Genomic DNA, 16,206 nt, shown 5'->3' with positions numbered 1-16,206 from the left:
ACACCTACAGGATTCAGTTCAGTGAAACATAAAGACGTTACATTAAGAATTTTTCCAGGATAAAAAAAAGGAAAACATTCTTCTAAGTTCAATGCATTTAAACATTGTAATATACATCTCAATAATATCAATAACATCTCAAAATATATAAATATAAATTCTAAAAGTGATAAAATTTCTTAAGCAAAGTATGGTGTTGATCTGATGGTTCCAAAGCACTCAAGTGTGAGTATCATTCATTTTCCAGTGGACCTTTTCGTACAAGATTCGACTTAGCATTAATAAATGCTTGGTCAACTTTTAGGGAGAAAAAAGACCAGAAAGGTTATTTTTTTTCTTTTTTAAGTAAGCTAAAAAGCTTGGAGAACCTTATTCGTTCAAAATCATAATTTTGCTGATAACAACAAGCGTTGTTGTACTAGGAAAACGACAGCAATGTCATATCCTGCTATGTGATAACAAACAAGTGACGCATCTTCAATGAGTGAGAAATCTGGGGAATGCATTTGGTAATTTAACAGAGATATTGAAAAATGTAAGAAGTGTTATACATAAATGTAGCTGAAGTTATAATGTTCAGATTAAATATTTTTTCATTGGTTATGCATTAAAGCAGGGGTTTCTCAAACTGCGTGCCACCAACCTTTGTTAGAAGAGGCGTGGAGTGGTGATGCTGGCAAAGGTTCTTTGTTAAACCACTGCTTTTGGGAGCTGAGGATAAGCAGTGATTAGGGGAAGGGGTATTGCAGGTGAAGAAAGTTTGAGAATCCATGCATTAAGGAATTTTTCAGTAGGTATTAAAAATTAAAATTATGGAATTTTATTTGAAAATAATCTCATATTCTTCATACTTTATGCCTTTTATATGCATACACTCATATACACATTTGAACAATAAAATGTACAAAAATTGGTAGTAAATAGTGAAAATGAACATTGGAATCATAATCTCAGCTGATCTCTCTCTCTCCGTTGGAATAATCATATTATGTCTACCAGAGAAATGTCTCAACAAATTTTTTTCCTTCGCCGCAACCTCAAACATACGTGACGTCAAACTTATATTTCTCCCGTTCTTTCTTATGCAGCTAAGGTCTGGCATCCCACACCTCTAGTAACATTGACAAACTTGAATCTATCCGAAATAAAGATGCCCGCTTTATTCACAACTGCTGGTCATCTTTTAGTTCAGTTTCCGATCTTAAACTTAAAATCTCCACCCACTCACTACTGACCGACTTATCTCCCGCCTAGCCATGCTTTAAAAGATTATTCATGGTCATTTGAATTTTGATACATCCGGTATTCTGACAGTCTTCCTATGTTTCCAATAGACTTGACCACCCGAAAAAATTAAAATCTATTTTTGCCTCACAGAGAGAGAGATTGTTTTAAAAATTCAGTTTCTTTCTCAATACCACAATTGAATGGAACAAGCTCCCCTCTACTATTGTTAACTCCCCCATGATCTCTAATTTCTTGTCAAATGTTTCAAAGCATATATGTACAAATATACCGCGTCCTCTTGTATAGGCCTTGGGCCAACAATATTGCATAAATAAATAAATCAACCTCTGATCATTTTGACCAGCATCAGTCCTTTTGGGTAGAACAAAATGTTGGTCCTTTTAGTATGAAATAATGTGAACTTCTATGCATAGACAAGCACAAGGACTTATTTTGGAATGGGTAAGAGGGGCATTTGTCCAGCTTCCCACGAAAATTTGGAAGCTCTCAAAAATTCCAACATATATTCTTCGACTGAAAGAGGGGAAAAAACCATTTTAGTGGTCGATCTCCCCCCCCCCCCCAATATCAAAGCCAGGCCCTGTACACACTGTGTGTCTTGGAAAAGCAACAATTTTTGATATGAAATCACATGAACAGAGACCACCAGAATACATCATCTTTCCATAAGAGACAACTGCGCATATTTGGTTTTAAATTTTTATGCTATCTGGAACAAGCAAGGATAGGAAAGGAGGGAATAGTCCCTCCTAAGTGTAGCGAATAACAAGGAAAACTCTGCCTGTCCCGTAAAATACGGGACAATCCAATGAACCTACACAATAAATTGCCTCTTCCTGAATTCGTACCTGATCTGGAATGTCTTCACGTTTTATTTTCAATGAAACTGCATCGCTACAGCTTCATAGCACATGCTCAGCACACAACGGCAACCATGTAGAGCTCCCATAGATTACTATAGCTGCTTTGATCCATGAAAATCGCAGTCATAATGCAAAGCAGAATCCAGACCCATGGCTATGTCAAACCAAACAAAAATAAATTCGGAAGTGTGACTCAAGACAGCACAGGCGATTAAGATAGCATGAAAGAACTGCAATGAAAGGGGGCAGAGGAAAGTATAAATATATGCTGAATCTAGTGCTCTGGCGATTGAGAAATTTGCATGAGCCAGCAAACTGGTTTTCAAACCATTGCATGTAAAAAAATGAACAAAAGTTTTTAAGGCTATTGCAAGATGAGTGCTACTTTTTATGGATGAACCAGTTTCATAATAGAAAAACCGCTGCCCATCATTTGTTGCGTGATTCTCGCTGTCTGCAATCCTGACAACTCTACTTCATTCTTGATCCCCCAAAGTTATGCAGAAAATGACATACGTGTGGTTAACCCTCATAATTTTTCCGTTAAAATTGAGAGGGGAAATCTAATTTTTGGCTAAAATCTGAAGAAATTTCCAGTAATTCCGGAGAGCGGGAGGAACGACAAAAATCTGGAGTCTCCCCACTAAATCTGAGAGTCGACAGGTCTGTGTTTATATATTTGAATTTGTTTATATTTTTAACTTGTTTATAGTGGAATCTGTTTTGTAAAAATGTTGTCTCTTACCTTATTTTGTGGCTGTGGGCTGTGTGCATGCCACATTTACAGCAATATCCATTGTTTAACAGTGTTCATAATCTGAGTAGAAATGAATGGATCCTATTCAATTTGCTGTCATGGTTGAATTTTTTTTTTTTTTTACAAAATTCTGAAAATATTAATCTGTGTGTGTAAATATAGAAATTTGTCTCAACAATTTTTTATGATGGTTGATCCTTACAGCCAGATTGTACCCCCTGTATTTCTTCAAATATAAAGTATAAATAGAGTTAGCACAGATGCGCCCTCGCACTTCACTTCTGATTTCTCACCGACTTTTCATAGTTTACTGACAGCTCTTGCAGTAGCCTGTATGTTCAGCATTATCCATTCAGCCACAATGATGCTCCAGTAAATATCCAGGCATCTGGGCCAGACATTTAAATCCATGCAGATGTGCCAATTTTACCATCAAGTGCTCCCCCAGTCTTTAAACACCGGTCATCGTGAAGCTTCTCGGTAGATCAGGATTGCTTTGTGGCTATGCCCACCTATCATCCATGCAGTGCAATATTCCGTTGATAGATGGGTGTTTCTTCTCTTCCAAAGCTATGCCTTCCCTCTGAAGTCATCAGATCCATCGTTCAAAAACTCCAATGCCACTTCGCTACTATATGAGGATTCAACTGAAGAAATAATTTCCAAATAACTAGACTTTTCTGGTGGTATGACTTTTGAATGGATTGTTATATATTTCATCGTTATTGAGATGTTCTGCTTGAGTTCATGTTTACTAATAAATTACAGTATATCCCCCCTTATAATGTTTTTCAAAAAACCATCATCGAGAAATGTTGTAAGCTGGAAAACGCTTTAAATGGGAAATCTTGATGAGAATTAATTGAATTGAAACAATGAAAATAAGTTGTGCTACACTGGAAAGCATTCTAAGTGGGAATGTTATAAGCAGGATTGACTGTAGTTTGTTAATCATAGAAAAATGTCAAGCTTTATTTGTCTCTGTGCTATATATACCACTGCACCTTATCTGGATGGGGATACGGGTTGGACACAACTTTGAGATAAAAGAATGATGTTGAACCTTCAATTTCATTGCACACACAAAATGAATAATAAACCTGCTTTTTGTTTTCATAATTTCGAAGATAAAAAATAGAATCGTGGTTGCAATAAATCATGGGCAAAGTTATGTTTTGTGCAAAATGAAAACTCTACAAGAAGCAAAAGACCACAAGAAACCTCACCTTCAAAGTCGACCACGATTTTAGAAGTTCAGAAGCTACGGTTTTTATTTTTTCATCAGTCGGTTTTTCCCCAGTATCCCCCGAATCAGTACTGTTGTCAGTGCTGTCTTCATCCAACTTAGGTACCGTATCCTTCACAGAAGGAGAACTGGGTCTGTTGATGTTCTCTACTTTTTTTTCAGGGTTTGCGATAGCTTCGCTGCTCATTTTGACATCTGATTCTGCAGCCTGAAGATCATCATTGATACCTTCAGGACTATCCTTTGTGAGGGAGATTGGGCTGCCGTCGGCTTCACTGTCAGATGCTTCATTCAATTTTTGCTTCTTGGCTACTGGCTCTGTGTCTTCTGCTGAAGCGATGATTGCTTGATCTTCACAGTCCCCAGTATTTTCGGAAGGCTGCTGATCTTTGTTACCACTATTGTTATCCATGATACCATTGCTCAAAGGAACTTCTGATTCTTGGCTTGCTTCCAGAGCCCATTTCTCTACAATACCAAGCACTTTGCTGTCCAGCAGCATGGTTTTATTTGGGATAGGAAGTACCGACAGAACTTGCAAGATCTGTGTTAAAAAAAAAAATTTAATTACTTAAAATTAAAATAAATTACATCAGAAAATAAACTATTAAAAACAAAACACATCTTGGTCAGTTTTAGATAAATAATCTAAAATACGATGAAACTTCCAGAGACCACCTCTATTTTGCAGCCAGTTTTTCTCAAAATGGGCCATGGGCGCTACCTATATATATATAAAATTGATTTTCTCAGGGTTCATACTCATTTTCGTAAAAACATTTCCCTGACTTTTCCAGGTTTTCCAGTCAAATTTTCAAAAAATTCCAGGTTTTTCTTAAATCAAAAAATTGATATAAATTAATAAAAATTTACTAATAATTAATTACAAAATTATTTATATTAATTATAAAATTATTTATATTAATTATAAAATTAATAATTTTAATTACAATATCATAATTACATCATAATCATAGTTTTTTTACACGCATTTATGCTTTTCAAACACGCCTGATGGAGCAGAAAAATAGAACACAATGAAGAAATGAAAGATTTCTCTCTTCTGCAATTTCAATGCCCACAAGATTTAAACCTTTACTGTTTTTTCCTTTGTGACATACGGTAATTAGTCAAAGATGTAGTTGGTTTCACTGCATCAATATTCTTTACAGTTGGCTTACGCTCGCGTAAGCGCTAGAACTGAGAAGTTTAGCAATCGGGGGGGTTGTTCACTGAACTCCTCTGATTTCACATGCTTGGCATGGTTCTGGATAACTTATCTGCCCACGTTGCGAGTTTTGCCGCAAAGCTAACACCACGATTTATACGGGTCATTTTTGACTGCTTCGATCCAATCAGCCTATTGACGATTAAGTTTTTTTTCGCCCACACAAGTTTTCTTACAAGTCATTGTTTCAAATAACAACACCCACATGGAAAATCAAAATATACATGTGCGTCATCCGCCGTAGCTAACTGAAGTCAACTTACGAAATTATCGCAACTGAGCACTACCCATCGCTTTCTACGATGCGCAGTTATGATGTTTCTGGAAACACTAGGAGTTACGATAAGGTCGTAGCAATAGGCTTTTCCAAGCGTACTTACGAAATCGTCGGCAGTATCTATAGTTTTTTCGAGATATTTTACGGAATATCAATATTTACGATGTTATTGGAATTCCCTTTTTTTTATCCCAACTGAAACTTTTTCTCTTTATTTATTATTTTTTCTCGATCTTTTTCCCCCGATCAGACGACAGTCGTGACCGTTGTCTGAAATTTCCAGGTTTTAAATCAAAAATGGGCCATTTCCCCTGATTTCCCTGACTTTTTTTAGTAAAAAAAATTTTCCCTGACTTTTCCAGGTTTTCCCTGACCTGTACGAACCCTGTTTTCTGTGTGTGTCTTGTATATGTGTGTGTATGTTCTCAATATCAATGTACAATTTTAGATAGATCGTAACCAAATTTTGCATATATACCAAATGGGACCCAATTTGAACGATAGGATACTTTAAAATTTCGTCAGAGCAGGGCAAATGCCCGAAATGGACAAAAACTGTTGGGCAACAATGGTTTTTGGGCCTCAACAATCATTTTTGCAACGCTTACTTTGGTTACCGTGGTTCCCTAGCAATACATTTCATACGTGTATGTGCCTTTACAATGGTTTGTCACTTTAATGCGGCCAGTGTATGTATAATAGTTAATGCCTTTATAATGGTTTGCCACTTTTTCAATCCTCCCAGTAAGGAGACTTTTTGAATAGATGCCATAATCATTATCAGCATCACTTTGAGGGTCAGGCAAAAGATGATCACCATAGAAATCAGTGTTAAAATTACTGATTTTACTGTAGAAATATGGAAATTTGGTGGGGTTTTTAGCCACATCAATAATTTTAAAAAATTCTCGATTTTTGAAATATTGAGTTCGCTTAGATATACGAAGCGTAGGAGATTAAATATGAAGTAACTAGCCAGACCTACTTTTGAGTTGGATATTCATGCAATAACATTGATTTAAACTTTTTATCTATATCTTTTCAAGCCTGAAAATTAATGTCTCCGTATTGTCTTTTATTATTCAACTGCATAAATTTGTGTAGTTTAGGATGTTTAAAAATTAATTGTGGGCTCATAAAGTACATTGAAGAAATTCCACAGCTTTAATTAAGCATTTTTTGACGTAGAAACAGGCAGATGAATAACCTGAAGTTTAGGGGGGATCGAAATACCTAGCGCTCCTCAAAAAAAGGGAGGGGGGGAATATTTCCATTTATACGTTTCTTTAAATCTAGATTTGTTTATTTCATGAGTCGCGCAGGAAAATACCATATTGGGTAACTCAGACACAGTTTGTATGCCCCTCAAAGAGGGATATATCACGTGATCCAAAAAGCCTCATTGAATAAAACCCAGGTAGCACCGGGTATTATAGCTAGCAGACATATATAATACAAAACAAACCCTGTTCGGTGGCCAATTCTGTATGGAATCAGCAGTCAACCTGTCTGAGGCCACTTTTTTTTATAATTTAAGAAAAAAACAAAACAAGTTTTTGCGCATTTTTTTAAACAAAAAATAAATTAGATGCTGATTAGATTGCTTTACATAATTCTCCTTGTATAAGCTTTTGTATATAACCATTTTTCTTTATACATCAGCATGAATATCTTTTCGGATAAATCTGATTTTCTGTTCATGCATGACACACTAGCAGGTTAAAAACATTCGTAAATAAGCTTACAAATGTTAAATGGTTGATAAAAAAATAGAGTAAAAATTTACCCCTGGGGGAAAAACATGGTAAAGTTAGTTCTCGCTTTATGGATACTTTCTTCACTTTTTAGCATGCAGAGATTCAGTATAACAATAGTGAGGGCGTAAAAGAAATGCGAGGAAAGAATATGTACGACTTGCTGTAAGGCAAGAAGAGATCCCTGATATTACAGATTAAGGAATCAATCAGGAAACCTGGTATTCAAGTTCTGCATAAAATACAGTAAAATCTCAATATACATAATGATACAGGACCAAGAAAAAATATTGTTGTAGAGGGATTATCATGATATCAAGAGTCACAATTATCATCATGTGCTATAAAATGTATTCTGCCGTTGACATCTTTTCTAAATAGCATTGTTAGTATCACCAAAAAATGCGCTTTTTTGAGTATTCATTTGTTGTAAAAATTTTTAAGATTAGCTGATGAAAGAAATTTAGTTAGATATGTGTGTGTGTGTGCACGTGTGCATTGTCCCTGTTAACAGATTTATCACAATACACTTCAGTGTATCACACAAAAAATAGCAATACCAAATACTTTCAATGATCAAGCGGTGCCACATACCAATATTGTTAGACACCCTCTGAAGAACTAAAATATGTGATAAGTTGGGAAATATATTGAAAGAATATTTCTTGTGAGAAATATAGTAAAATATTGTTGTAGCAGTTTCAAAATCTCCTAAAAACTATCGTTACACAGGGGTTTATCATAGTAAAAGATATCATTGTAACATTAAACTGTAGATAAGTAGATTTGAAAAAGTTATAGAGGGATTTAACAATCGAATATTTCGTTTTACCAAGGTTTCACTGTATATGTATGCTTTCTTGACATTATGAATAAATTGAGCATACAGTTTTTGTTGTGACATTGAAATCCCCCCCCCCCGAAATGTTTTCCTGTATGTTTTCATGTCATACAACTTCTATTCAGCAGTCACCTCTACAAACGCCACTTTTTTAAGGAACGTTGAGTGGCCATCTTGTACATCAATTGCACAGTGATCCAACTGTACATCAATTTAATTCCATGCAGATATTGACAACTTCCAGAATAATTAAAAACCAAATTTTAAAAACAAAAACAATATAGCTTGCCAAAATAAAGCCTTTTTCACTCACTTTTGCTTTTATATTCCAATCAGTAACATCAACCATCCAACTCCATAACAATGGAAGCCCATGGTAATCCAAGAACAATCTAAGGCAGGCAGTTTCAGTCGTGTTCTGTTATTGGATAGTTTAAAAGGAAAAATCATTCACATAAATAAAATGACTTTAGGAAAAATAATCAACTATAAAATTTACTCTTGCCAGTTAATAATAAACACACAATATGAGATTATGCTAAAACGAATCTATAGCAAAATCAGAAGCATTTTCCAAACAAACGTGAATATTATATATGTGCCAATTTAAGACAAAGTCTTCACACAGAGTGTCTACCACATACCCAAAAGAAAATTTGTGACATTTCCTTGACTTATTCAGTGATGTTGGCAATTTAACAGTAGCGTTTTGGCAACTTTGTGGTTTGTTATTTGGCAAAATAACTCTTTCCCTTGCAAATAGAACATTTCGTAAGCATTTGGCATAATGATGATGGAAAATAGAAACTTCTGTTGTTTCTGCTGCTCCCTAACATTAAAAAAAACCACAATGCATTTGCACTTTGAATCTGGAAAACCACAGAAAAAAAAATCTTCAGCCAACTACAAGTATCTTGAAGGCACACAATTTTCTGCAATAAACTAGAATACAGGAACTTGTTGGGAAAAAATCAGAAAATTGATTGGTAACCTTCTGTGGTGATGAATTCTGTTCTAGAATCGGTATCACTGTAGAATTTATTGACCATGTTCAAAAGCTTCATTTACAGAAACATTTCATGATCATCAGTTATGAAAATATCTCCCAAATTTTTCTTATCATTCTTATGCTCCCAAGGAAATATATTTTCCTTAACATGCTACAATGGAAACTTTTTGATACTTCCCATACTTTTGATAAAGGCAAAAAGATTTGGATTTTGAATGGTATACCTTGATCCGTGGGTTGAAAAGCTTTGTCTGTATCAAGTGGTATACGGTCTGTATGCACTCCAGGTGAACAATGTTAACATGGGTATTAAACTTAAAATGAAAGAGGAGAAAAACGGAATTTTCAAACTTTTATTAGTCTAAAAATTTGTTGTTCAACAACTTGATAGAGAAAAGCTGAGTCTGGGGCTTCTTGTAGAATTTTTTCAAACTAAATTTGCTCACACAAAGATCATGATTTTTTCCCCCCAACTTCGAATTATCCAAAAAATTCAACGAAAGAAAAATTGAATTAAACAAGAAATTTCAAAATTAAATTAGATAAAAAAACTCAAGAGTTCATAAAAGTTTGAATTATTAAAAATTCCAATTCACCAAGTTCTACTGTAATAAGAGTCTATTGACAAAATGAAATGAATTAAACTGCTATTAATGAAATATACACAACAGTCTCAAAATACATTCTCATTCCAGCATGGATATTTGAGGAGGTTAAAGTCAGCATGGTAAGTTGATTATCTTAATCTTTTTCTTTCATGATATAATGCTTATTGGGTTGCTGTATTTTGGTTATATTTGACATCCATATTTTCATGGGTATCTTTTTACAGCATTGGGCAATTTGCTTGTTGGGGTATTTGTATTTGCAATGGAGTCCTATGTTGAAAATTTTTGATTTCATATTCAAGTGGCAAACTATTCAAGCTGGGACATTTTTTCTTCCAACACAGTTTAGCTTCTAGATTACATTTCTAGACTTAAGTAAGAATTGTTGAAAATGTGACTTGCACCACTCTGACTTAATGACTCAGTTAACTGACTACGTTATACATGAATTATGATAGTTTTGCATTGGAAGATCTCATAAATTCTAAAAGACAGGTCAAAAATGAAACTGCCAAGGACATATTGCAGACATTGAAACTTTTAAGGAACAGAAGTATTGTGACAATAATTATAAATCTGAAAATGTACATAAATGTACACAAATATTTAATCCCTAGTTACTTTTTTTAAAATGGTTATGAGAGGGATAGAAATAGCTCTCACACAGTGAAAAATTAACTTTGATTGTATATTTCATGTGCACACTTTCAATTCATGGTGAATTTCTCATGATACATTGTGAGTCAAAATAGTAGAATTTTTGGAAAAAAAGTACACACCAGAATAACATCTAATAATTGTAGACGAGAACTTGAATCCTCTGCTCGCACCATCAGTCTTGCCAGCAATAATGTTTGCTCTCTACAGCGTAGGCTTCCAACTTGACAAAGTTTTTCAAATTCCTCATCAAACTATAAAAGAAAAAAAATTTCTCATTTATGACAAAAAGGTTGCAAACATAAACTGCAATTATAAGTTACAAGAATTACAAAAAACAGCATAAAAATGTTAGTCAAAATATGAAAGTAAATTGACATTAAAATTTGACACTGAGTTGATAATATTGTTTCAGTTTTGAACAAACAAAAAATACAAAAATGCTGGATCCATAACATAATTGGCTCATCAACCACAACAGATGCAGGTCTTTTTTTTACAAAGAAAATATGAAATTCTTTTCCAGTGAACACAATGAACTGACCACATCACATTACAGGACAGTTCCACATCACATGATGGAACACAGCATGAAATAAATACAAAGGTCACAACAGACACATTACCCAATGAGGTGGCTGAAAAAAAAAGAGATGCCCATAAAAAATACGGATGTCATATATAAACAAAATGATCTTCAGCCGTATCTCATCTTCTTTTAAATTTTCCTCATCCAATTGTAAAGTTGTTCATCTCAGCCTTCAGCCAGTTTTTTTATTTTTCTACAGTGCGTCTTGGTTGTTTCATAAAACTTATCTTCACATTTTGGACAATATTTGGAACAAATTAAAATAGAAACTGATGGAAAATCATGCTTTGGCTAATGGTTATAATATTAATAAGATTATTGCTAACGAATATGAATCTTGTATCAATTCACTTTAACTGTTAATGTTTATTTTGAGTTTATCTCTCGAAAAAATACTAATTTTCACTTGAGAAACGTTAGAGCAGTATTTTACAACTACCAGGCTGCGGCCCAGTACCAGATTCTAACAGAGCTATGAGTCATTCATGATTTCATTTTTCCCCCATTCATATTTCCCATGTGTCGTGTGCATATGACTGAGCTTTACTCTAAAAGAGAAATCAATTGGGCTTTCAAGAGTTGACTACTACTGCTTTAGAGGTGGTATACAGAAAATTTTTACTGTTTTTATTTATATCTAAGATGGGATTTAAATAATTTCACCTGGAAATGTAATGTTTAGTTCATTTTTACAAAATTAGGTTTGAGGATGCAGGTCACATAAGAATATACTCTTAGGAGTTGAACATGTATGCTCTACATTTGTTTCCCAACGTGGGTGATAGCGCCAAATGGGGGAAATGGAATGGTTTGGGGGGAGGGGAGTAGAAGCTATAGGTATAACAGGATCCTATGGGTTGGCTTACAGTTGGAGAAAAGTGTTGGGGAAACTCAGCTCTACATCAAAAGGTGTATATTGCATAAGCATAATTTTAATTTATAACTACTACTCTGCTACACTGTACATTCATAAACATTCCTCTGGGGAAGTTCTAACGAATCAGTAGATGTTGTAATGTGTATTCGGAGTGTATAAATAGCCCGAACATATTTATATTGTCAGAGCTACGAGTGTTTCGTGGTCTAGTGGTGCCACATCTGTCTTTAATATTTTGAATTGAAAATGGCCAATGCCCAAATTTTTCATTATGTACGCAGGAGCAGGGCCATAACTATGATTTTCGTGAGGAGGGGCAAACATGATTTTGCTGCCCCCCACAACAGTAAAATTTGATGATTTTATAACAGATTTCTTCGTTCCCACCTAAAATCTCCCCCCCCCCCCCCACTTCTAGCTTTCGCCCTGATAAAAGTGCAGCGTTCAAGGTCTGCCCACCCTCTGCAGAAAGACTTTTTCAAATGGAAGATCAGCTCACATTTGCACCTCCAAGCGCAAATGTCAGCAATTTTTTTGTTTTGTTTAAGACCACTACTAAACTCTGCATGCACCTCGTAAACATATCACTGTAGAATTTCCAACCAAATGGTGCATTCCACAAGCTGTTGTGTGTGGATATGCATGGTCCCAAAATATTTACGATGTCAGAGTTTTGTTTTATGTTCGAGAAGTGTTGCTATCTCTCTTCCATTACTAGAAGTGAAAATGGTAAATGCCTGAAATTTCATGCTTACGTAAGTATGTTGAATTACATAAGTTTTGAAAGTCTGCCTGTTCCCATGGAAAGACTTTCTTTTTAAATGGCAAACCAGCTAGCTTACATTCATGCCTTGAAGTTAGAAAATCCTAGAATAACTATTGTAACTGCATTTTGAGCAACTAGAGATTGATGCTAAAAATACTGAACACAACAGGGTTTATCCAGACCTTTTTTTATAGGGTTATACTTCTGTGGAAATATTTTTGTGAAAATGAACAATTTTGTGGGAAGTGAAACAATCAAATTAATTTTGTACAAACAAAATGAAACATCAAATTTCTGGTTTTTTTAATTTATATTTTGTGAAGGGGTCTGTTTTTCAAATTCAGAATTTTGTGAAAGGTCTGGAAAACGGACTCAAATTTCGGTTAGACAGACCCCAGTACAACCAAGATTATTTTGAAATGTAATCTAAATTTAAAAAAAATATTCAAATTCATATCAATTCAGGAGAGATGAAAACCATTTTTCCATGGCAGTTTTTTTATAAATGATCAATAATACAATAATTAGAGAATGACACTTGACTTCAGAATATGACCTTATGAAAAACAAGAAAACATTTTTTTTCATCTTTTCTCTTTCTTCTATCACAATAAAAGAAGTCATCAGGAATATTCACATAATTTCATGGACAGGAATGAGAGAGAAATAGATAAAAATCTCCTTGATTATGAACCTCATAAGTAATAGCTAAAAATGGATCAATACAATGTTTTGCATTTGTGAGTCATCCAACCCATGAAAATATTTTTCTAACTTGCTACTTATGTTTCAAAATCCAACACATTCATTTTAAATTAACCATTTAAAGCGAAATTTTTTCAATTTCAACCATAACCTTTCAGTTTATGTTTTTTCAGTTCTTAAAGACAGTGCATGCAACTGATAAATGCTGTGTTTGGATATTCTTTATACATTCCATAATATAAGTAAGTACTTCAGAGATTTAACTCATTCATTAAACTTTCCATTTTGTCACATCACACACGAAAATACTTTTTTTAATGTACAATTACCATTTTATGTTTCATAATGCATCACAAATATTTATGTAAAACTTCAAAATTCGAAAAAGGTCTGACAATAAATTCTGAAACATAGAATTCTCAACTCAGATTCACCCTCACACAAATTCACAGCTCTAATTACTTTATTTCCAGAAATTTTTTTAAAGTATATAAATCTAAAATTTCCATAGATACGATACCATCCTAGGATTTAATATACCATGTGAATATCTAATTTACATTTTTACAGTTTTTGTTGGAACTTACTAAGTGATATTTACTGTCAGACCTTATGCATGTTTACCTTACCAGCAAAAAATCATGTTCACATAATTTTGAAAACACCAAAAACTCACGGTCTTTTCTTCAAACACACTCTCAAATCTGGGTACATAATTATCAAGCCTTCGAAAAATTTCTGGTTTTATGGAGTTCTTCAAAAATTTTTGTTGAATATAAAACTGAGTGGCTTTAGAATCTGAAACCTGTAGGTTGAAAAGTTTTTATCGATGAATCATTTGAACCACAGAAAAACAACAAGCATAGTCTGAAATATTTTAAATTTTTCGCACTTGAACATCTTCAGAAAGAGAAATAACAGCCTCAGATAAATCTTGAAAAATCATTTTCAGTCTCAGATAGTCAGATTTACTAGTTTCAAAAGAAAGCAGACATCAGATGAACTGATTCAAGTAAAGATGAGGTTGAGATATAAATGAGGTTTTGGGACGAATCTTATTAAAAATCATGTAAACAACCACACCTTGGATAAGATTGCTTCAAATTATAACTGCTCGTTATAACTGTATTCTCTTGCATTAGCTGGCATGCTGGGAAATTCAAGTCAAATTCCAGGTAATATGCCAGCTCTCTAGGAATTGATTGATTCAAATCTTGTCTATTCTCTACATTTTAGGATTTGCATTCAGATATTTCGAACTTTATGTATGCAATTACTATCACTAATCTCGATTAACTAAAAATGTCAGATAAAAAGCATATTCACTTGCTTAGATTAGATGAGTTAAATGGAAACACGAGTAGATTGCAAAGTCTTTTATATTCCTGGAGTGTGCACGTTTGGAATAAGCAGAGCAAAACATTAAAAATTATAATACAAAACATGATACAGTATTATAATATTGTAAAAAAAAAAAAGACAGTATATTTTTTCAGTCTCTGAACATGCAAGAAAATGTGCAAAGTACAGTATACAGTCAAGTGCACTTATAACAGTGGTTCCCAACCTTATTACCTTCACATACCTCCAGAGCAATGCCACTTAACTTCCCACACCTCCTTGGATAATAAGTTTTTATCCAAGGAGAAGGTTGGAAACTTTTACTTAATGCATTTTCAGCTATGGCTAATATCTAATTTTAGCTTCATTTTATTTTTAAATTCATAACCAAAAACGAAAAAAACGTCCTACTTTTAAACATTTTTTTGATATTCGGAAAAAAATATTCATTGAATAGTTCACTTAATTATGATTCCAGCTGCAACAACTATAAATCATGTTTAACACACTTGACTGAATTTTCTGACGTTCTTCCTGAGTCATGTGTTCATGGCAGTACCAATAGGTAAATAATGGTATTTTTTCTCAACTGAAATGGAGAATAAGTATGATCGCTAATCAAAAATGAAATTTTACAATGCAAAATTTACATGACTCATTTCTGCAAGTCAGAAGATGAGACGTCAAATTATAGGTATGATTAATATTTTTTTAGGAATTGAAAACTTCAATTTTTCTCAGTTTAATTTTCATGAATAATCAGTCAACATGCAATTTTTTTTTCTATCTTGCACCCTCAATCGGGAACCACTGACTTATAACATACAGTTTTTGTAATATATGATTTTTGGCCCATTGACTTCCATATATTTGTATCTCTATTATTACATACCCGCTTAAAACATACACTGTGTATATAACATACCAAAAACACTCTTAACCTAGAAAATAATTTGGATATAACATACTCCAAACAGAAACCTAGAAAATGAAGCCAAAAAAACACCAACTTATTTGTGCAACATTCATTGTATGTGCAAGTGATATCTTGGTTTCATTTATTATTTTTTCAATTTTTTTCGCAGAAACATGAAACTTTTATAAAAACGAAAAATTTATGGTTGAAATAAATACATCAATAAAGGATAGATAGAGCACAGAAATGTCTACTATTAAAAAACACCACCTGTTAGTGACAAATATGAATATCCTAACAGTAAAATTTTGTGTTATTAAAAAAAAAATTCTATGAGTTTCTATGAAAGCTGCATGGGATATGCTTTCCTCCAATTACTGAATGTTTACTTTATCTCAAAAATATATAAATAAAAAAATTCATTCATCTAAGGGTTAAAGGCAATCAAATCTCTACCTAGATCTATGCAAAAGCACATTCATTGACAACTAAAATTCATGAACATTTAATTTACTGCATAAAAG

At 33.6% G+C, this 16,206-nt stretch overlaps 1 protein-coding gene across 1 annotated transcript in view; it reads right to left on the bottom strand.

The window, feature by feature from the left end:
• Positions 1–16,206, bottom strand: part of LOC149065214 (histone-lysine N-methyltransferase SETD2-like) — an 83,598-nt gene that overhangs the window by 47,597 nt on the left and 19,795 nt on the right. The window contains exons 9-11 of the mRNA XM_089254544.1: positions 10,611–10,742; positions 8,528–8,632; positions 4,095–4,658 (exon numbers count right to left, since the gene is read on the bottom strand). Of these exons, the coding sequence (XP_089110670.1) occupies positions 4,095–4,658; positions 8,528–8,632; positions 10,611–10,742 (801 nt within the window). The remainder of the gene's footprint in view (positions 1–4,094; positions 4,659–8,527; positions 8,633–10,610; positions 10,743–16,206) is intronic.

The sequence above is a fragment of the Pholcus phalangioides genome, unplaced genomic scaffold (assembly GCF_987345545.1).
Source record: "Pholcus phalangioides strain wild (caught in Gottingen) unplaced genomic scaffold, Ppha-v1.0 ptg000041l_1, whole genome shotgun sequence".
NCBI classification, from domain to species: domain Eukaryota; kingdom Metazoa; phylum Arthropoda; class Arachnida; order Araneae; family Pholcidae; genus Pholcus; species Pholcus phalangioides.
Note: the sequence above shows the minus strand (reverse complement) of the source record. Positions and strands in the feature narration are given on the sequence as shown.